This window comes from Podarcis raffonei, chromosome 7, assembly GCF_027172205.1.
Source record: "Podarcis raffonei isolate rPodRaf1 chromosome 7, rPodRaf1.pri, whole genome shotgun sequence".
NCBI classification, from domain to species: Eukaryota; Metazoa; Chordata; class Lepidosauria; order Squamata; family Lacertidae; genus Podarcis; species Podarcis raffonei.
In genome coordinates this window covers 67799915-67823581 of record NC_070608.1, presented here as the reverse complement: position 1 = coordinate 67823581, position 23667 = coordinate 67799915, and the positions used below count along the sequence as shown (strand labels likewise).

The following is a 23667-nucleotide window of genomic DNA, read 5'->3' as shown; positions in this document are numbered from 1 at the left end:
CCCTGGTCTGAATGTTGAAGGATTCATGTTTGCACTATTAAATGTATTGTGCCAAAGCCCCCCCAAATATTGGACTTGTCAGAAAAAAGGATCAGCTTGCTTACAGTATTACAAACCTATTTTCTGAAAAGTGACTTATTTTTAACCTGGTTTTTCAGGTTGCCGCAACTTATAGAAATAGTTGGCAAAATCAATGTAGCCTCAACAGCCTGTGTACATGAATTCTCAAGGTTTTTCTGGCGCCTTTGCAGAACATTTGGGAAAATCTTCACAAATACAAAGGTAAACATATTCACATCTGGACGTGATGATGCAGAATAGAAACAAATTATGTGTTTCATATATCTAATGGAATGTTAGGATCAAAAAGTTGCTAACATGCCAGATTAAAGGTCTGGAAAGCACTTGACAGGCATCTAGCTTACCTTTACTAAGCAGGTTTTCCCCCCTGTGTATATGCATGTTTTAGATTGTGAGGGAGACCTTGCCCACTAAGAACATCTTAATAAATATTCATCAGAAATATCTCCTTCTCAGTTTCTAAACTAATGCTTTTGTTTTACTTCATAACTATTTTTTAGGTAAAACCACAGTTCCAGGAAATCTTAAGGCTGTCTGAGGAGAATGTTGGTGAGTCACAGTTACTACATTTTCTACTGTAGCCTTTAAAAAACAAAACACACCCTAGATCAGGCATAGGCAAACTCAGACCTCCAGATGTTTTGAGACTACAGTTCCCATCTTCCCTGACCACTGTTGCTGTTAGGGATGATGGGAGTTGTAGTCCCAAAACATCTGGAGGGCTGAGTTTGCCTATCCTTGCCCTAGACTGAATCGAGACTCCAGAGTTCTCTACAAATGAAGTTTGGGAGGCAGTTTACATTGAAAATGGTTTCTTATTTCTGGAAGGCAGACTTATAGGCAATAAATTGCCTGAGCATGCAGTGCTAATGTAACACTTTCTAACTTTTGGTTCTCCCATACAAACTGGAAATGCAAATGTTGTTAATCCTTAGTAAGCTATCGAATCACACTCCTGAACTGACCTAGCTAGTTGCAAACAGTGCTTGGTAAAGACTTTTTTCAGTGTCTTGGGACAGGGGACTTTGTATAAAGCAAAGTATAAGTGAAAGGCATCATATCCTGCTTCCATTTCTCAGCGATTTCACAAGGCATGGGATTTTCTCACAGCTGATTATGTACCACTTTAAAGTCAGAATAGGCAGAGCTAAACCACTTCCTGCTTACTGAGGCTCATCGAGTGTGCCCAAAGTCTTGAAAGATTAACACATAACAGCCTGAAAAAATGCAAATCTTGGCTTGGCCAGACTAAACAGAACTTTCATGGGATGCTCCCTGCACAGCCCTGTATGCCCCCTGAAAAACTGCTCTGTTGGATCATGGAACTCTCTGAAGCAGGGGTCAGCAAACTTTTTCAGCAGGGGGCTTCACTGTCCCTCAGACCTTGTGGGGAGCCGGATTATATTTTTCGAACACCTTGCGAGTCAGAACATTTTGGCTCCTGAATGCCACAAACCTGGAAGTGTGTGTTCCGGTTTGCAAACGTTCTTTGGAACCCAAACGTCCAACACGGCTTCCACAGCTTCTGGTTGGCTGCAGGAGCTTCCTGCAGCCAATTGGAAGCCGCGCCTTGGTTTGCGAACATTTTGGAAGTCTTCCAGAACAGATTCCATTCAACATTTGGAAGACTTCCAGAACAGATTCCATTCAACTTCCAAGGTACCACTGTATCTTCTTTGAGTGGGTGCAACCCATTAAAGCCTTGAAATATCAGCCTTTCAACTAATTATGTAGTTTGGTTCCACTATCCGAAAAGTCACTATGCTTGCCCTATCATGGGTTTAAAACTTGCTTTGTTCACAGTTATAACTGTTTCTGTCATAGATTTTGTCTCCTTATTTTTGTATGGGTTTTGTTTTTTGTTAGCATGCATGTCAGCTGTGGTTTGTTTGTTTTTTTAACTTCTCCATGGGGAAAATGGAAAATTCTCTTAACAATAATTTTAAATAGCAGTTGTACATATTGATTTTGCCAGTGCCAAAATTATGCATATTCAAAGAGTTCATTTTCTGAAATTTGTGTATCATTCTGTCCTTGGGATGGGCAGTTGTTGCCACACTGGTTCCCATTTGTTCCAGTCAATGACAAAGAGGTGCCAAATAGCTAGGAAGATTGGGGGGAGAGGAGGAGAGAATGGATGGTGGAGCAGAAGTTCCTAGATTCAATTCCTGGGATCTGTGGAGAAACTATTTAGAAGCAGGGATAGGAGAAAGCTCTGCATGAGACTGGAAAGCTACTACTTGGTTAAAGTAGACCACACTGGGCCACTTGTAGAAATAGTCTGAACTAGTACTGTATAAGGAAGCTCCCTGTGTAAATTTATTGGACAGACTCTTTTCTGATTTAAGCAATGGTTTCATAGAAAAAGACGTTCTGAGGAACGTCTTTGTGTCCCTCAGCGTCGAATACATTGGGTCAAGAAAAGGATCCCTCATTTTAGTGGGCATATTAAAAGAGTATTAAGCAACTACAAACTTATTTTAAATGACCGACATACTTATGCTTCTTATTCTTTATTTATACGGCATGATTTCAGATGCCACAGCAGGAAATGGAGTGCTAACAAAAGCCACGGTTCCTATTTATGCCACAGGTGTACTTACATGCTATATCCAGGTAAGCAGCTTTTCTCGGTACTGAATAGTACGTGTCTTTGAAACACTCAGGCCTAAGTGAGGATGGTTATATTGCCGTTTTAATAAAGCTGCTTTATAAATCATAAATTCAGTCATAGCAGCATGTGAACATTGACTTGGACCCTAAGGTAAATTAAGGAAATTCCTAGAAGGAAAGTTTCCCACGCCCTTCTTCCACCTGCAGACTTATGTTCCCACCCCTAAAAACATCTCCAGATGATCAGGGAGTCCTGCTGAACAATGTGGGATGAGGTATGGGAGGCCACTGGAGAGGACCAAAAGTGGACCTCTGCCCAGCCAATCAGTTCAACTGTTCCTGATACACTTGGCCATTTTAATGGGGGGGGGGCAACATGAAGGTCAAAACAGGAATATGTGACATATTTGTGTGTTTAGAAATTTCTGCTGGTAGTGAGACTAGTTTGAAAGATCCCCATCCCACCCGACTATGGAATGCACATGGTAACAAGAGTTGCATAAAAATCTCAAGTCAAAATATGTGTGGTACTTGGCACAGGAGTAAACACAGCATTCAGTAGCCTGCAAATATTTGTACATGTTGACAGAGATGAGAGGCATTTTTACCATTTTAGTAATGCCACTGTCTTCAGAGGTTTGTAAGAGTATAGTGACTCAAGTCAGCACAAATATTGCTGTTGACATAATCAGAATTAACACTTTTTCTCTGATTGCTGATCCCTGAATGATGGCTTTAGTTATTCATTGGGTCTTGGGACATGCTAACAGCAGGGCAGCCAGTAGCTGAGGAGTAGACATAGTATCTTCAGAACAAAGAGTGCAGTTGACATCTGGGTCCCAAAACTGAATCTCTCTTAACTGAATCTCTCTTAGCTTTTCAGCCACCTTAAGATACATGTTGCAAAACTAAGATTAAAAACTTCTAAAATTTCCTTTCAGGAAGAAGACCGGAAGCTGTTAGTTGGATTTTTAGAAGATGTAATGACCATGCTTTCATTATCCCATGCGCCTCTTGATAGCCTGAAAGCATCTTTTGTGGAACTGGGGTAAAGTATGTTTTATAACTGGAATCGCCATAAAGCGGGATCCAAAGTTCCTGGAATTTTTCTCTTAAAACATTTGCAGCAGAATGCCTAATGATGACTTTGTAGCATCTGGACAGTGCAGTCATACTGTCGGTGTTTTGTGACATGTCCTTGGCAAAAGTGCTGGACTATTTTACTTGGAGCCATAATAATAATAATAATAATATATTTATTATTTATGCCCCACCCATCTGGCTGGCTTACAGCATATATAAAAACATAGTATCAGGAAAGGAAAAAGAGACCATCCAAGGGCCAGCAAGTTTAAAATCCACATAAAGCAAGCAGTACAAAGTGTCATGTATAGTGATAAGGCAATCCCAAGAAGGGTGGCACCTACTCACTGCTAAAGAAGTCCATTAGAGCTATCAGATAGGTCCAGATTTTTTATTCAATATGTTTCCCATATTCTCTTGCCTCCACTGACTCACACACTTGTGTAAGAGCTTGGATCTCATTCTCATGCACACTCTATATAGTTATCCTATCACCAGCTTCTATCTTGGCCATCACTATCCAGCAATCAGCCTTTCTGGTGGTTTCTTTAAATGTTTGGAACCATTGTGTGTGGCGTCTGCCATAGCACAGAAGTCCATCTTTTCCGTGCTTGTTACAGTTGGTTCATTAGCCATTAACACATTAACGCAGTGACTCACCTTGAAGCCAAAATGTTACATATTGACAAAATAATTGCGAAACAATCAGCATCCCTTTAATTTTTTTAAAAAAACCTCTGAAACATACTTGGAGAACTGCATTTTGAGATGTGCATGCTCCATATATTCTGGAGACTAATTCTGAAGCCTGTGATGAAATTATTTACATACTTTCTTCGGTGTGTAACTCAATGGAAGAAAGGGCCAGTCTCTGCTTACAGCCTCAATTTAGATTGTTGCCTAGAGAGACCAAGAGAAGGGAGGAAAGGTTTGAGTGGGAACAAAGTGCTGGTTTAGGTATAGATTGATCACTAAAATTATCCAACGACTTCACAGAGAAGGTGGGATTTAAGGTGGGATGGCACAGTGAGTGGAGTCGTTTGAGAGCAAATGACTATTTATAGTTCAATAGTGATTGTTTTGTGTCCTCAGTGCAAACCCAGCATACCATGAGTTGCTGCTAACTGTATTGTGGTATGGAGTTGTCCATACTTCAGCACTTGTTCGGTGCACAGCTGCTAGAATGTTTGAGGTAAGTGCTTATTGGACGCATCTTAGATGCTGTTTGAAGGTGCTTTGTATCATGATTTGGCAACTGGTGGTCCAGAGACCCAGACCTTCAAGGATTTCTATCCCCCCCCCCCGCCCCCAGCTGCCTGCTGTAGTCACTTTTTCCTTTCTCAAGGGGAGTTGTGGAAAAGAAAAGCAATAGGCAATCAGTAAGGAGTTTAGCATCACACAGTTTTAGTATGGGACTGCAGGCTGCATTCTAACTGTGTTTGAAGTGGCACGCAACTCTTGCATACTGCCTTTTGATCAGACACCACTGTCTTGCTTAAAATTGGATTGCACCCTTGAGATCTCTCTAAATATTCATAGTATTCTGGGTACACCCCCCCTCCCAATTGCCTCCACCTCCAGCCTGCAGGGAAAGGAAATGATTGAGGAAATGATTGTATTACCCTATCGTCAATGTAAGGTGACCCACAGCCAGAATTTGTTGATGCCTGGGGCTTTGTATTGTCTAATCTGACCAGATGCCAAAAAAAGTGAATGTTTTAATGTTGCATTGTATTGCTTTAAAATACTTCTAAGAGGTTGTGCACTGTGTGATGGAGCAGAATATTAATACTGTGTAATTTGGGTTTGAAAGCGTTGTAAGATTTCTAGCATTCATTTATTTAAGTATTGCTGGCTTGCATCTACTTGCAAGATGTTTTCATGGTAACTGGCACAGTTAGGTTTCTTCTGTTTCTGACTTGAACATTAGATTGGTGCATTGCATGCTTAGAAACTTCCATTGGCTATGAGAGACCATTTCAGTGCTGAATTCAGTGTTCAAACCAGATATTTGTTGTCAATAACCTTGTCAGATAATGAATTGAGCATTGCCTAGTAACAATAGTAAGTTGTTTCCAGTAATAAAATCTGAAATTGCCTAGATTTTGATTTAAAAATAAAACCTATGTAAACATTAAGTAGGGGAAAGAGAACAGTCAATGCAGCATGTTTTTCTGGATCTACTTGCCACCATTGCTGCTCCTGGCACATAGAACATTAACTTCTGCAGCGGAGGGAGAAGCCAGGAACTGCCCTCCATTTACCATGTTTGCTTCAGCCATGCTACAACAATTACTAGCCATGGGGAGACATGCTTTCAATTTTCTTGTCTCAAGAGCCTTCCCATTTTCCTAATGGTTTAATGTATCGACTTTATTGGGCTTAGCTTTGTTAGCTCCTTTGAGAATGCTAATAGAAAGGTGGGCTATCAGTTTAATAACAATATACTTGAATGCTCTTAGGAGCACTCTCTTAGTATCAGGTGTGTGTTTCTGGGGTCTTTTTAGCAACTGTGAAGGTAGTACCACATGTTCAAAGGGGAGTTGAGGCATGTGTTTTGATTGTATAAGGTGCTCTTCACGCCACTCTCTAATCATACAGCAAACTACTTAGTAAGTAGTATTCAAATGCAGATTACACCACACAGATGTTTGTTTCGGTTTTTTAATGGAAAGTGATGTCTTCCTTCAGCGTAGAGTCCATTGCTTTTGCATAAGCTTCCTAACCATAAAACTGCACTCTTTCTAAGGACAACTGAAATAATGTCATCATGGAAGTTGATATACAGAAGATAACTCTTTGAACATTTATTTTTCTAACATAGGTCCACTTTTTAACTCAAGTATATACTTGAAATGCAAATAAAAGGTGGCATCTGAGGTTACTATGAACTAACATGCTGTATTTTATGTGACTCCCCCCTTTTTGCTCTTTTTGTGTACATGTTTGTGTGTTAACTGCCCATATTAAACTGTATGAATAATCTTCAGCATTTGATTCTGGTTTGAACACTGTCCATACACAGCAGGAATATGAACTTGTTATCTATGTAATAATAGTCCATCAGTTGAAACCATGGGTGGGCAAAAAGTAGGCAGTGGTCTCGTGCTTGACCACCTGAGGCCTGCTGGTTGCTTGGATTCTTTCATGGAATGCTAGATGAAATAGACTTGATCTAATCTAGCAAAACGCTAACAATGTCCTTAAGCGAGAGTACATACTCAAGATCACTAGATACAAATTAATTATGCCTTTAACAGTTAGGGATCCGAAAAATGCCCTCTAGTTTTATAAATTGAATACACATCAGTGGTCTGCAGGGATGCTAGTTTCTGTTTGGTGGTGGGGTGTTCATCATGCAGAACTGAAGTCAGCCCACCCCTGGTTTAAACCAAGCAAGAGCAAGTAAACATTTTAGCTTTCTGTCAACATGCCTTTCCTCTGCACTTTAAAATCAAAATATACATATAAAATGAAAATTCTGGATCTCAAATCTTGGTTGTATCTGATTAAGTTACATCTTTTTCGCTATGTGAATCTCAAGCTTCTTTTTTGTTCATATTTGCTCATGTGTCATAAGCCATGATGGGGTTTTAAAGATCCTGGAATTTTAAAACTGAATTGATCTAGGCATCCTTTGTATTCTAATAGAGAATATATATTACACGACCCATAGAAAGTCTAGACAATATCTATCATATTATCATAGGGTTGCAGTAATACTTTAACAAGTCAATGGTCTGTTTATTCATTTCTAAACAGCCATATCAACTCGTATTTGATGTCCTTTCCTAGAGACTGAATTTTGGAAGCCCACTAGTTCTGACTGTGACTAACCATGGAACATTCCATGCTAACCACGAGAAGCTGGCTGGCTTTGTTAGATCTTCCCATTAGATCTTCACTTTAACACTGAATATATTAAATAGATCCATAGCTTCCAGTTTGGAATTCGTAAAAACTCTTGTCGGTGCCTCAGTGAGTGCCACACATTCATGAATTTTTTTTAGGTTGCCAGCAATATTAATTAATAAGACCTCTTACACACCCTTTACTATTAAGGCCCAGGGAAGGTTACAAAAATAAAATATGCCACGATGAAACAAATAAAACAATTCAGTATGGAAAGCAATTATAAACAAAGCAATACAGATATTTAAAAATAATTCCACACATCAAAACAGTTTAACGTGGTTGCAAAACAGATGCAGACTGGGATAGGAAACAATCTAGTGCCAGGAGATGGTGGAGCCATCACTTCATTTTTGCTTTTGAAAATAGTAGCAGGTCCACTTCAAATGGAAAGTTTAGAAGCCACTGTTGGAATTTAATTGTTAAAGACTTCTAGTGGTAGTACACTGTTGTGTTCACTCGCACCTTACTATAAGTATTTCTTCCCTGCCCTTCAGATAGTGGAATGGACAACAGCTACTCTGGAGCCTATGCTTCCAAATGACATGCGCTCCTTTTGTACTTATTGGTCACATGGAGTCAGTTACATAAATCTTCCCTGAATGTGACCCCTCTCTCTCTCTCTCTCTCTCTCTCTCACACACACACACACACACACACACACACTTAGCTTACATACATGGGTAGAAGTCAAAAAAAGACAACCAGATTGGTTGCCTAAGTCCATTTAAGTTGCAATACTAATGGTCCGAATGCCGTCAGGTTTTTGTTCCTTTTTTAACAGCGCCACACTTCGTCTAGTTTCTGCCGCCTTGCTTGGGCCACTTGCGCTTTCATCATGCCTTCTGCACATTTGTATATAAATATTTTAAAGGGCACTTTTAGCTTAGCGGTATTTGCTTCTAATTTTGGTTTGCTTTTTGTGTTTTTCTTCCTCTTGGTTGTGCTGTTCTTCCCATGATACTGTGCTCACTCTTTCCGTGCATCACCTGTGATACCCCTCTGCTCTACCCACTCAGCTGTTGGTGAAGGGGGTACATGAAACTCTGGTAGCTCAGAGAGTTGTTCCTGCTCTCATTACTCTCTCCAGTGACCCTGAAATGTAAGTTTCCCGACTGTCTTGATACAACTAGCGTCCCTCTTCCAACGGGTCAAGAAATAAACCATCAGGGTATATATATGATAACGAAAACGTAGAACGTATTTAAAAACAAACAAATGGTGACTTACTTTGCTCTTTAGGGGAAAAAAATCTCCTTCCAAAATAAAGTTTCATTTGGGCTGGTGAAATTAATGCAATAATTGGAAAACAAATAGTGCGACTTTAAAAGTCGCCACTCTTAGGTGCAGACAACTGTAGGCACCTTTCATGTGCCAAGCGCCACCTTGTTGATGTTTGTTTCTTCAGTGGTGAAGAGGGATGCTATTCTCACTAACACATTGTTGCCAGTAAATGCTGAAGCATGAGCAGAGTCCTTAACAGTGTTAATGCCCTGCGTGGGTGACTAAACTCAGAAAGGCCAGTGAGTCTGCCTGCCCATCCTCAGTCACAGCTAACTTAGTTATCCTTCCAGTTTAAAATCATTTTTATTGCATGTTGACTGGTTTACAGCTGACTCTCCGAGGCATGAGTGAAGCCTTAGTTGACAAGCGGGTTGCTCCGGCCCTTGTTACCTTGTCCAGTGATCCTGAATTGTGAGTTTCTGAGTGTAACCTGTCTGTCTGTCTCGTTCCTTCCTCCCCCCCCCACCCCACTTTGAGCATTTTGCTGGTCTGTATTTTGTCATTGCTAGAAACTAATACATCTTCAAGCACTAACTTTGAAATTTCATTAATTTTAATTGAAATCTGCTTTAATCTTAAGGCTGAAGAACCCTTCTGCTTTGTTTCCTCTTAGCTCTGTAAGAATAGCCACAATTCCTGCTTTTGGTACCATCATGGAAACGGTCACCCAGAGAGAGGTAAGATGCCTGCATAATGTCCTAGGGTAGCTGTTCGCAGATATTGGCCACTAAACTCTGTAAGGGCTATCATAACTTTTTTTCAGATTAACAAAGAGCCCATAGTCTTAGAATGGTAGATAAAGGATGCTCAAAGTCTTTTTAAAGTGAACCACAGGGAAAAGAAACAATACAGAAGTCGGTCCCTGCCTGCAAGCTTGCAGTCTATTAGACAGAACACAGAAGAGGGATAGGGAGGGATAGGACTGTGAGCTAATTTAGGCACCAGTTCTGAGAAGTTGCATGCCTTAATTAATTAGAATGGATAGGCAGCTCTTGCTCATTTTGATCATGGACCCAGTGAACTGCTACAGAGCAGGCCTGCATATGTCCCATAAAACTGTTTCCCATTTCTTTTGATATATTGGAGCTCAATGGAAGCAACCAGGCAGAAAGTAATAATACTGAGGGTATAGGTGTTTATACATAGCATTAATCTATTCAAAGCATTAGTTTTTTAAAAAGATAAATTTCAGGCATCATTCTCCTCCTTCTTCTCTCCCTGCCTGCCCCCTAAATTTGTTCTGGGAATTCCTCCAACCTCAAAACGATTTGGGGTGAGGGGCATACTGGGAGAGGAAATTCTGTTGCACAAGCAGAAATCTTTGCACTAGCAGGAGCACTTGGGTGGATACCATGTGTATATAATATATATAAACACTGTTAAACCTTTCAATCTAATTATTGAAACTGAGTTTTGAGTGGTAAAAAATTTGTAGAGTTTGCATTCTTGTAATTTTAGCTTCTTCCTGATTTTCTAAAGAAAAATATATGAGGAAATGCAACTAAGAATTTTGTACTGACTCATACTTATATTCAGAAGCTGAGTAAGTAGTAGTAAAGTAGATTAGAATTACTAGGCTAAAGTTCAGAACAGTCTACAGTTCAGTTCAATCTAATTAATATACTCGCATTTATAATGGGAATGTGATTTGAGAACAGAAATTAAACAGTGAGCACTCAAGACATCAGTCAGGATGGATATTTAAATGAACACAAATTTGAAGCCGAGGTGGCTGTATGAAAGCATTGATTGTTTATGGCATCAAAATACTAATTGAAAAAGACAATCCTGCAGCAGTGGGGGGAGCTCATATTATATACACAGATGTCCTCAATGGAGTGTTTTTTCTACTTAGTTTTATTTAGTTTTGCTTTTCTTTTACATAAAAGTATTCATAACTTCTGTTTCATTTCTTCTTAAGCTGTTGGAAAGGGTTAAAATGCAGTTGGCCTCTTTTCTGGAAGATCCACAATACCAGGACCAACATTCTTTACACACAGAAATCATAAAAACCTTTGGAAGAGTTGGGCCAAATGCTGAGCCAAGATTTCGCGATGAATGTAAGTTGTCATGATGGAAAACAAACCTTGATTTTCTTGCAGTTCTGCAAATACTGTAGCTCAATCTTGTAAGTTGAAGTATTGATGATAAATTTCTTGCTGAAATTTTATTTTTCCAGTTGTTATTCCACACTTGCATAAACTCGCCTTGGTCAATAACCAACAGTCTGCAGATTCAAAAAGATTGGATATTGCTACTCATCTCTTTGAAGCCTACAGCGCCCTCTCCTGTTGTTGTATCCTTGTTTGGTTTTGAATATCGCAACAAGTCATTTAAAAGACTACTCCATTGTGCTTTGGTAATGAATCCATTTGCACGGAACTCTGAAAATATTGCAGCTAGAAAATCCAGCCCTGTAGAAATTTGCAGTAGCGGTTCATCAGAATCTCTTCATCTTCCTTTCCGCTTCTGCCCTGGGGGGTCACCAGGTTTTCTAGAGAAGGAAAGAGGAAGCACCAGTGACAGAAGCTCTCCATAGTAGAGGAAGGGAAAGAATTAGTGATATGACATGGGCACTTAGCAGGAGAGACAAGGAATGCTTAAGAACTGGGGTGCTAGAACAAATAGGAAGCAGTAGGAAGACTAGGCAGTAATGATATCCCTGTCATATATTTTGTGCCAAGCGATTAATTATTTCTCTACTATGAGAATATTTTTAATGAATACAGTCGTACCTTGGAAGTCGAACGGAATCCGTTCCAGAAGTCCGTTCGACTTCCAAAACCAATTGGAAACCAGCCGGACGTTTGGCTTCTGAAAATCATTCAAAAACCAGAACACTCACTTTCAGGTTTCGATCGTTCAAGATCCAAGGTACGACTGTATTTAAAAATATGCACTGGGAAGACATCAACATAAGGTGTGATATAAAGAAGTCTTTATAAATGTTTGAAAAATTTCTGTACTTGTCACTATTTCTCTCTCCTCGTGTCTTGACTGTTATCTTGCTCTCCTCGTGTCCTCCTGAAACTATTTTGATTTTGGAAATCCTTTGTGTTTGACAGTAACCATTTCCAGTCTTTCTTTGTGTTTACCCCAAGGAGACAATACACTGGCATTGAGAGAGTTAACCCTTTGAAAGGAAAACTCAGAAATTAATGTGCAAAAATCATTATACTCTTTATCTTCTAATTTTGACTGGGGCAGGTGATGGCAAGCCAATAATTTTATGTTGGACCTTAACTGTTTGTCTTCTAGTTATTTCAGAGGATTTAATGGTCAATCACTTTTTACCTGGACTCAGGTGTTTACGAAATGACATGGAATCTCTCTCGCCAGAACATGAGGTGAGTAATTGAAGCTGCCATTCTTGCACAGCTGAGTTTTGAATAGCAAAAGAAATCTGATGATTCATCATTCCATATTAAATAGCCAACAAAAGTAAAAATACTTTCCATCATGTAGTCTACATGCTCTAATACAAGGAGGCCCAACCTAATGATGTAAAACCTGCATATTTTCTCTTATCCCTTCCCCATCAATACAAAATCTGTACCCAAAGACTTTCTTTGTGCAGGGCCAACGTAGTCGGGACCATAGTGAGAGTTGCAAAAGGCCAACAGGAAAGATAATACCTAAAGTTCCTCACGTTTAATTTATAATTGCTGCCATCTATAAATCACTCCTTCTAATAGTGAAATCAGGCAGTGCCAACATGAATGGAGTAAAAGGGAGCCTCTGAACAAACAAGACAAGATACCAGCATTGCTTGGGAGAACACAAAGCTTTGGAGAAATACTGTACACCAAATTTTTAATGAGAAAAGCCCGTGAGGGCAAAAAACTCCAAAAGCAGTGCAGTGAGGACTGAGCATGCTCAGTGGCCACAGAATGTTGAGTACCGGCAGTAGTGACCATTTTGCATGTGTTCAGTTGGTGCTTGACTGTCGGTGTGAAGGTCCTTTTGGACCTGGAAGAGGGCAGAATGGGGATACGGCAGGACAGGGTGTATGTGTACTCCATCGACACGCACGGGGGCTAGGAACGCAACCCCTGCACAAATCGGGGGTTGCCTATATTTACTGGAAGGAAAAAATGCCAGGAAATTGGAGCTGTTAAGAAGCATACTGATTGCCTGTTAAGTACCTGAAATACAGTATGGCAGCTTCAGTTGCACAGGCACCATGTGTCTATTCCAATGAACATACAAATTTGAGTCTTAGTTCCATCCCTCTGCCACTAATAGTCTCCCAGCTCCAAGGTAGTGTTGAATAGGATAGGATACCAAACAATACCATATCAATATTGTCTAAATAACACCCATAGGGAGTTGACCCTCAACAGCTCTTATTTCCTGGCCTTTGGGTGCTTGAGTGAACAAGGAAAGCACTTAACCGTATTTACATATGTAATGTGCCCCTTTTTTTGGCCAAATTACGTCACGAAAATTAGGGTGTGCATTAGATTTGATGGCGCCGGCTAATACTTTTTTGGTTTCAAGATTTTGAAAATTGAGGTGCACATTAGATTCGATGGCATATTAGATTCGCGTAAATACAGCAATACAGCTTGTTAAACCAAAAAGGATTTCTTTGTTAATTGAATATACTTTTATTTGACCAAACAATGCCATTCTATGTGTTGAGAGTTTTTTTGGGGGGGGGCTCATTACGCACACATGCACAGAGCTGTTGCCCATGAAACAGTTTCAAAGTTGGAAATAGTTTCTTGATATAAAAAGGGTTCTATGTCCCTGCACTAGGTCAGCAATCAGACCACAGGAACACATGAAACCATGAGGTGGGACACCCATTAAATACTTCTGACATTTTGTAGCGCAGCCTAGGCATGTTGTAGCCCACAACTGGAGTTGTACTGGTCATGACCTAGCAAATCTGGCACCAAAGGTGCACAGTTGCATTGGTAAAGAGCACAAGGGCATGACGCAGAAGTTAAATCCGTCTGCACAACAAACCAGTGAGGGCACAACGTATATGCCACATCTACAGGAAAGGAAAACATCTCTCACCATCAACAGAACAGTCTCTCTCTGCTTCATAGCAACAGCCAAAAACATGCCACCCACATTATTCTGGAAAACAAAATACCACAGGCAGAGGAGGAGAAATGGGAATGGAACACACTCCCTCAAGCAACCATCATAGCATGCTTGCAACAGATCAGGCACAAAATTTGGAGCGGTTGCAGCATGTAAGCATATGCCATCACTCTTCTCTTTTCAAAAGAAGAAAGATGTGTGATTGCAGAATTACTAGGCCCTCAGTGCTGGTTACAGTGCCACAGTGGCCTGGTTTGGATGATCACTCAAGGCTTCATCAGGGCCCAGCACTCCTTCTTTTCCCTTCCCCTTCCTTACATGCCACTTCATAGCTTAGTTTCTGGCTTCTGTTAAGTCAGATTCCCCTGTTGCTTCTGAACCAAAGAGCTCTGGCTTAATATGAATTAAGCCAGGATTAGATCCTGAGCAGAAGAAAAGTGGGATAAATGATTTCAGTAATATTACGCATACATTTGCGACAAGAGGTTTAGTCTCGGACCATAGCCTGGTTCCGTATCTGAGGCGGAGCTTACACTTTGCAAAGAGGCAATAAAAGGGGGAAATAAGAGTAACCCATTGCTCTCCCTCATAGTACGTTCTGAGAGCCCCGCATGCCAGGAGTTCAGTGAGCTGTACTTGACAGTAGGAAAGCTGCTTGGACTTCCTATTTTGGAAAGTGCAAAGCCGCCGTGAATGCGCTCAATCTGGGCTTTGTAGCGGTTCTGAGATCTTTGTTCTAGCTCTTCACTCCCTGCTTTAGTACAGAAGGGTATTCATTCCTGTTCGTGTTTTTCCTCAGAATGGAATGATACATATATGTGTACATATTAATGCCAGAGTTTCCATGACACAGTATCTCTAAGTGAAATAGTGTATCGCAGTTAAACCTCACTAGCTGTAATCACAAAGTAAAAGGTATATTAAGACACTCTTTCAGTGATTATTGACTTTGATGTGCCTACAAACATTGCAGTCTTCAAATATTAATTGAAAGGTGAGGTAAGTAAAAGTTTTATTGCTTATCTGGTTTCCTCTTCATTCACAGAACATATATAGTCATTACCCAGAAGTATATTTAAAACAGTGTATGTTCAAACTGCAACATTGTTCTGCCTTTTGTCCTAGGTTATTTTAAGCTCCATGATAAAGGAGTGTGAACAGAAAGTGGAAAATAGGAGTGTCCAAGAACCGCAAGGGTAAGGCATTGGTTTATCACAAGTTAGCATCTTCCTTCATTGTGTAAACAACGTTAATCAATTGTAACTAGGTTGAAATACCAGATTTTCGGCCTGGGCAAATTTGCTTTTATTTTAAAATAAAGCACCAACAGCACTTCTGCTACTTTCTGCAAAAGTCCAGCAGGAATGATTAGAAACCACACTTGCTTCCTTCTTCATGTAGGAAATGAGAGGCAGTTCCTTTTCCTTCCTGTTTTGGTTTTTTGCAAAAGCCAGCAGGGAAATGCAGTGGGAAGTTTCTCCAAAAGCCCAACTCATTTTTATTTTCTAAAAAATCCTCCTCTGAAAATGGGCAGGGCAGGAAAGGTAAGGTGGTTTTGCACCCAAATTGGGGCTTTTGCAGAAAGCGTCACTTGAGTCTTGCTTCCTATTGCAGCAGCCGAATGTGACAAGAAGAAACTTCTTTTATTCTTTTCCTACATGTGGAAAAGAAGCTGTAGGTTTTTTCACTGTTACGCTTTTCTTGCTGGAGGCAGCAATAAAACAAAGATGGCACTTCTTTCTGAAGCTCAACTCATGATGGGAACAAAACCAAGAGCAGTATTCAATGAATGCTACCCATGAGCACAAAGATTTCTTCTTGCACAACAGGCCTTCCCCCCCCCTGCATTCATGACTTCTGCCCTACCCAAATGTGCTCCAGAGGCTTGGGGGAACCTCTATAACAAATTTAGGGGGCATGCAAGGAGAGGGTGCAAACGCTCCATTGTGCAAGCAGAAATGCTTGTGCTGACAGAACGTTCACTTAGCACTGTGGTCTAAACCACTGAGCCTCTTGGGCTTCCGATCAGAAAGTCGGCGGTTTGAATCTGTGCAACGGTGGTGAGCTCTCGTTGCTCTGTCCCAGCTCCTGCCAACCTAGCAATTCGAAAGCACACCAGTGCAAGTAGATAAATAGGTACCGCTGCGGCGGGAAGGAAAATGACATTTCCATGTGTTCTGGTTTCCATCACAGTGTTCCGTTGTGCCAGAAGCGATTTAGTCATGCTGGCCACATGACCCGCAAAGTTGTCTGTGGACAAACGCTGGCTCCCTCGGCCTGAAAGCGAGATGAGCGCCGCACCCTATAGTCACCCTTGACTGGACTTAACTGTCCAGGGGTCCTTTACCTTTTATCTTACAAACCCATATCTTTCATCTACAGATATAAGAGAAGGAAGGACAGGTGACACCCATCCTTTCTCATTACCTTGCTGCTTCTGCCTTCTGGAATAATCACAATTGAAGGGAAAGAGACAACCCAATCTTTTCTTTGTGGAGAGCTGGGGTGCAGGGAAGGGGGGGAATGATTCCTCTCCTTTTTCACTGGGCTAGGGTAAGAAGACAGCAAAAGGGAGGGCTACTTGCACCTTTCTCAGAACCCATCACAAGGGCAAACTCAGGGGAAATCCCAAGAATCAGGCCTAGGCTAAGACGACTAGCTTCTTTGATAAGTGGAAATGATTATGATATTGGGCAACAGCTGGCTGTTGTAGCATCCTGCAAAGATCTATACATATAAACGTATTTCCACACAAACAGCTTTATTGTTGGATTGAATGGCCTTTCCCCGACAAACCAAATTAATTAAATTTCTAATTACCTTGCCATTATTACGTTAATGGGGCTGCTCCACTTTAATATTTATTTCCAGCTACCTAAATTTTATGGTTCAATTTAAATTTTAACTACCACTAGCATAACAGGGATATTCAGTATGGAAGGAAAGGTTTTGTTTTTCTCCTTCCCCCCAATTCTTTTAAATAGCACCTGGAATGGAAACAAAAATTCCAAGTATATTTACACTTCAAACCACTTGTTTCTTTTTTTTTAATCTTCTGACTCCATGCGTGTTTTTGCTTCCCTCCTTTTTCTCTTAGCCTGGGTTCGAGGACAGGCAGGTGGACTTAAGATCATGGGCTGCCAGCTCTCTTAACTTCAAGGAGATTTAGTTGGTGGGTGGGGTTTTGCTTGGATGCTTGCTCAGAGTTTTGAAAGCCATTGTTGTAAATGGTTTTACTTTTTAACAACAGCATCTTGAACTTACTTATAGGAGCTACCTTAGACCAGGTCAGGTTCTTGGTCCCTCTAACCGCATACTGTTATGTTTGACAGCAGGATTCTGTAGCTGTGTCATCTCAGGTAGTTTTAACTGATGGGTTAACTCACTTTTCCTTTCACTCCCCCTTAGCTCTATGTCAATTGCATCAAGCCTCGTGAGTGAAGACACAAAGACCAAGTTTCTGAACAAAATGGGCCAGTTGACCACTTCAGGTGCCATGCTGGCCAACGTATTCCAGAGGAAGAAATAAATTAGAAAAGGAAGTCCTTGTAAACACTGAAGAGACCTCATTTAAGACTGGTTCCTTGTACTTGAAGTACTTGCCTTTTTATTTCCCCGTCTTACGTTCTTGTAGTATAATTTTACTCTAACCAACAAAGATATTTGCACTGCTCTTGAATATTGCTACGTATCTGTTAATTTGGGGTTAAATGTGGTTGATTATAAAACTAAATTAAGTCTGTATCAAGTCCCTGTTCTGTGTTCTCGTCTTTCCAGCATATATATATGGTTTATATATATATATATAATGGGGTTGTTTTTTTATTTCCTGATGGGTTCTCGGCTGATATCTGTATTATACATCAAACTGTTATGGTGGTACTTAAAATAATGTAAATCTGAAGTCACGGTCATGAAGTAATAAAAGTGGAGATTACTTATGTATTTAAGTTATAAGAAGATAATGCAGAATTTTTTAATGTTTCTAAAATGAAAGGCAAGAGCCACCAGCACAAGTCTGATTCCTGGATTGTTTTTGTAAGTTATTGTATATTTGAATTAAAGAGTTAGAGATTATAATGTATAACAGAACTGCTTGCACTACAAGTCTCAAAAGAGGACCAGATTATTCTAGAACTGATGGATAAACCAAATTTTTGAGATAAATCTTGTGCATGTATTGGCATTTTTTAATGTGTGTGAAGCAGCTTCGTTATTAGCTGCCCTGCTTTAGACAGCACATCCCAATGAGCAGAGGCAGGGGGTGGGAAATTTTATTCCAGTGCAGTCCTAATCATGTTTACTGATTTCAATGGGGCTTCCTTCCAGCACAGAGTGTGTATAGTATTGCAGCATGAAGTGCGATGCTGCCATGCGAAAACATTTTATCTGCATAGATGCTCCCCACAGCAGTGCTCTGTTTCCCCCCTACGTGTCACCCTATAAATGTACAGTGTCTACGTGCCAGAGCAACACCTGCCTTGGCTACTGATGCCACGTGTGCTATGGACATAAGTTGAGCAGGGCATGGGGTCAGCACCTTCTCCAGTGGGATGCTCGATGTGTCGAGTGGCTACATGGACATGTCCTTTTCCCTTGGCTAGTATGTCGTTTAAGTCAGGCCTGAGGGTCTGCAAGGCGGCAGCATTCAAAGAGCACGTTGTATTTGATCCACGATGTACTACATAGCAGCACTCCAGCGACTAAAAGCAATAACTTGTTTCGCCTTCGACACCAATTAAGTTGTGAGGTTGTTGATGCAATGTAACTTTAAAGGGCCTTTTGAATTATGTAAATTTAATGTAGACAATGTACGGCGTGGTTTCTATCCCAGGAGCCGCCCCTGTGCTAAGGAGTGGTTCGTGGATCGAGCAAAGCCTTCCATCAGCTGGAACGGGAATCAAGCTGACCTTCGGGGATTTCTCTGGTCGTGCCAGAGGACCTCCCACCCCTTCTAGCACAGATTTCGGATAGGGATGGAGATTTGCCAACGATTGCCTTGATTCCTTCCCCACTGACTAAACACTCCATGGGATCAAAGAGCCTTCTGTCAGCACAATGGGATCCAACCCTGTGTATTTCTTGAGAACTGTTTGCAAACGTTACCAATAATTTTTAATGCTGACTTCTACCACAGTTTTCATCATTGAGTATGTAACAGTTGCCGCACCCTTGCAGCATACTTGTGCAGTAAATTGGGCCAGCAGCCAGATTTGTCTGAGGCCTCACAGGGTTTCATGGCAGTGTGGAGATGTGCTCTGAATGCAAAACTGTCGCCACTGCATCTTTCTCTTCTTAAAGCTCCGGCATGCTTCTTTACAGAGCTACAAAGATAGAGGTAATCATTCCGTTTAAATATTGCTGTGTTATGTAAACTCTGTTTTTGCGAAATGGGAAAGGGGTGTTAAACTTGATTGGTGTCGGTGGGCGCAGGCCCAGTTCCTCTGCTATTTCTTTGCAAAGAGACGGCTGTACTGATAGCACTCTATATGTAGGAGTCACTAGCCCAATAATCTCACTCTGGCATTAAGCCTAGCAAATGGGCTCAAGCCTTGCCAAGCCCCGGTCACATCCCCTGCATGTTCTGCAATAAGAAATGTGGAGACTTTTCGGTGGAAGATCTGTGAGACCAGTACCTTCAGCAATCACTGCAATTCCTGTTCAGAGCACTGGCAAAGAGAGTGAAGGGGGCACCAGCTTTAGGCCTCCCAGAGCTCCTATTGTATCCGACTGGGTGGGGGCAGTATGTTTATCTTTTCAGATACCTGTCATATCTGTAACAAAGGACCTGTTTTGCAGATGCCGCAGCTTTCATTTTTTGAATTGTATACGCTGACATTTTTAACAATTCCCTATCTCGGTTACTGCCAGGTTTGCTGATTCTGTTGCAAGTTGTTGTCTTAACAGACTACCTGATTATGAAATGTTGGAGACATTCCTGAGGAATTAGAAGTGGCTGTGTCTCTTGTCCTTTCTTGAGTTAAATAAAATGTTTTGCATACCTCTTTTGTATGTCTGTTTAAGGATTTCCAGGTAACCTGTTTAGTTTTGGTTAAAATAATTACCGTGATTCGTACTTGATCTAACATACAGTATCGTGCTTTATACAGCTTAGCTCGTTGAACTTGATACCACTTCTGTATTTTTGATGAATGCAATCAATTAACTTGTGCAACACACCCTTGAAGCACTTCCTTCATGGGCGCTAATTGTCCAATCCCATTAACTGAAGCCCTCTTAACTGTTCAACTACTGTCCTGCAGTAAAAAACATATACAGATTACTATTATGCTCATGCATGGTAGGATCTTCTGCACTACAAATAATTTTGGTCGGCCAGTAATATTTCTGCTGTCAGATGAATGCTTGTTGTATTAGGCAAAATATTGCAGACATTCTCAGTCCTAAAAGTCTTCCAACAATTGGCAGGATTGTGGCAAACAGGATCTTATACCCCAGAAAAGTGAGCTCTGCGTATATGCATTTTAATATGTGCGTCTAGCGTTGAGCTCATGCCCTATTTTATCACAGTGGTCAGGGAGGTATTGAAAATTGCACATACTATTTACAGGGATGCATAATTAAATCAAAAGTAATGCTTGATTGAAAACAACGGGGGCATTAAAGAGTGCAGCACATGCAGAGTTACAAAGGTGGTGGTAAAACTTGCATCAGAGCATCACCCCGTGCATGCAGCCTCATTCATTTTAAAAGAAAGCACATTCTCCTCTGGGACGGATCCCGGCAGTTCCTGTTTTGTCTTAACTTACTGACAGTGACCTGGAATGAAGCTGTAGTCCTACCAACTAATACCCCAGTAAAAATGGGCAGGGGTTGAGATGCAGACATTCTCTTGGAGTTAGAAAGCAAGGTGTGGGGTCTTCAAGTGGGATAAAATAGGTGGTTTTCTTTCTTTCTCCAGAATCCTGACTGCTCTCTTCCCCAGCCTTCACATTTTGCTTCTTGGCGTTCCATCATTTTTTGAAGGGGACAACTTGATGTCTGTGGAAGATCCCACAGCTGTGCATAACCTCACACATGTTTTCAATGTTTTTTCTCAATAGAGATGTGGCAGGCAGTCATCAAGCAAAGGGTAAGACAAGAAGATGGTCTTGGGCAGGCATAATGCTCAAGAAGTGGGGCCTGATATGCTTTGAACCATTTGTTACGGCGTTTTACTCTCAACAACTAGGCAGAAGAAATAACTTTGGTTGATTTGCTTTTTTGCGCCCCAATTGACTACCCAATTGCACCAGCCAGTATTATTTTACACAAGTATTAATAAGACATAAGCCCCGTCTTCTTTAGCATCTGGTCACCCTAGATCAAAGAGGAGATAGACATGTACAATAAAAAAATGGGCCTCATATTAGTGGCTAATGGTGGGTTCAAGGTCTGGAGCAACTAAATATTACTGTAGTAGCTATCGCCAAGTTACCATTAGGTGGTGCATAATTGGAAGTTTGCAGTGGCACGGCACACATAAAAGAACCTTGTGTTGAGGAAGATCATTTTCAAAGTTCAGTACTTTGTGACAGCAGTTCTCCAGGATTTCAACCATAATATTTCCTGGGGCCTAGGAGAATCAATCTACCAAACTGGAATCTTAACATGCAAAGCATACCATTTCCTGCTGAGCTCCAGAAAATGGCTGCAATTGAAAGGAGTTTGCTTGTATACTGGACCATATCTGGCTTTTATGCAGCTTCCTTTTATGATAAAGGAGTAGCTACATAGACTAAATAGTACTATGAAAATTAAAATACTGGCTCGGAGGAAGAAATAAAACCTGCTAGCACAAGTGAACTTTCTCAGCGTTAAAGCCACTTTTTTAAAAAGGCCAAAAGCCAAGGATATTGAAACTTAGAACAGAGTCTTAACAAGCACTGGTTAATGATTAATAATCTAAACATTTATGTTCAGAAGCAGGTTGCAATCTAGGTGTTCTAAATGGAATGTTAATCTGTCATATGCCACATTGAGTGGTGCCATTTTCTTAGAGCAAATATTCAGTAACTGAGTTGCAAGAACAATTCTTACATCTCTAGAATGCTCTTAACATTCATTTTCCTGCTGAACTTTCCATAGCTGTAGCAGAAATTAAAGATTATCTAGTTGTTTTAAGTTAAGCAGCAATTTTGTGTGTGTTTTTTTTTAAGGATTCAGTACAGGCAACTCCCCTTTTACATGCGTTTAGCCCACCCTGTTCCCATGCAGTGCCAAAAATCTTGCAAATGTCAATTGCACACAAGTGGGGAGTTGCCTGTACTCAGTGCTATTTTTCTAGAAAAAGAGGAGCCGGAACTCACCATGAGCACCTCCCTTGTTCTCTTAGAATGGCGATGGCACCCACCTGAGAGGTGCCGTAACTGAGTTCCGGCTGAAAAACACTGCCTATGTGTTGTTAGCATTGTGGGGGAAACATACTTTTCTAACAGAAGCAACATTGATTTCATACGTTTTCTTACAAGACAGATTTTCAGGATGGTGTGTGGGCTTTCTGGCCAGTGCTTGGCTGCAAGAGATTGAGCATCCCTGCCAAAGTTAGCAGGCACCAATCCCGACACCTTCACAACCCTTCCTGGCTCAGATGGAGCAAAGAGAGAGAGAGCGCTGCTTGTCATTGCCATACTAATGCTGCCGTGCTCCAAATCCCCAGATGGCAGCTCCCAGCAGTTTCATGTAGATATTAAATAGCATAAGCGATAGAATGGACCTTTGTGAGACCCAATAGCCCAAGAGCCATGGAAGAAGAAGAAGAGTTTGTATTTGATATCCTGCTTTATCACTACCCTAAGGAGTCTCAAGGGATGCGGGTGGCGCTGTGGGTTAAACCACAGAGCCTAGGACTTGCCGATCAGAAGGTCGGCGGTTCGAATCCCCATGATGGTGTGAGCTCCTGCTGCTCGGTCCCTGCTCCTGCCAACCTAGCAGTTCGAAAGCATGTCAAAGTGCAAGTAGATAAATAGGTACCACTCCGGCAGGAAGGTAAATGGTGTTTCCATGAGCTGCTCTGGTTTGCCAGAAGCGTCTTAGTCATACTGGCCACATGACCCAGAAGCTGTACGCTGGCTCCCTTGGCCAATAAAGCAAGATGAGCCCCTCAACCCCAGAGTCGGCCACGACTGGACCTAATGGTCAGGGGTCCCTTTACCCCTTTAAGGAGTCTCAAAGCAGCTAACATTCTTCTTTCATTTCCTCCCCCACAACAAACACTCTGTGAGGTGGGGCTGAGAGACTTCAAAGAAGTGTGACTAGCCCAAGGTCACCCAGCAGCTGCATGTGGTGGAGTGGGGAAGCGAACCCGGTTCACCAGATTACAAGACTACCGCTCTTTCAATTTCATTGTTCCGCAAGGGACAATGACAATAAAGATATCGTATCGTATCGTATCGTATCTTAACCACTACACCACACTGGAACCAAGCAACAATGGTGCTACTTTCTGGTAGGAAACCTGCAGATAGGAATAGTACCACGGTACCTCCAACTCCTACCTCCCCAAGTCACTCCAGAAGAACACCATAGTCAATAGTGCCAAAAGCCACTGAGAAGTTGAGATCCTACAGGACTGTGCTCTCCCATGTCTCGCACCCAACAGAGTTTATCAATCAAGAGTGACTAATGATGTTACAT

At 41.2% G+C, this 23667-nt stretch overlaps 1 protein-coding gene across 7 annotated transcripts in view; it reads left to right on the top strand.

The window, feature by feature from the left end:
* Window positions 1-20032, top strand: part of RELCH (RAB11 binding and LisH domain, coiled-coil and HEAT repeat containing) — a 67294-nt gene extending 47262 nt beyond the window's left edge. For 2 of the 7 annotated variants that reach the window (XM_053397064.1, XM_053397061.1), the window contains 12 exons: window positions 159-282; window positions 582-630; window positions 2618-2697; window positions 3636-3742; window positions 4870-4969; window positions 8709-8791; window positions 9554-9650; window positions 10895-11033; window positions 11153-11269; window positions 12232-12320; window positions 15157-15227; window positions 17440-20032. In XM_053397064.1, the coding sequence (XP_053253039.1) occupies window positions 159-282; window positions 582-630; window positions 2618-2697; window positions 3636-3742; window positions 4870-4969; window positions 8709-8791; window positions 9554-9650; window positions 10895-11033; window positions 11153-11269; window positions 12232-12320; window positions 15157-15227; window positions 17440-17560 (1177 nt within the window). In that variant the 3' untranslated portion in view covers window positions 17561-20032. Of the gene's footprint in view, window positions 1-158; window positions 283-581; window positions 631-2617; window positions 2698-3635; window positions 3743-4869; window positions 4970-8708; window positions 8792-9301; window positions 9385-9553; window positions 9651-10894; window positions 11034-11152; window positions 11270-12231; window positions 12321-15156; window positions 15228-17439 lie in introns of those variants that run through there. The other 5 variants (XM_053397067.1, XM_053397062.1, XM_053397063.1 and 2 more) reach the window with 4 other exon arrangements.
* Window positions 20033-23667: the final 3635 nt, after the last annotated feature.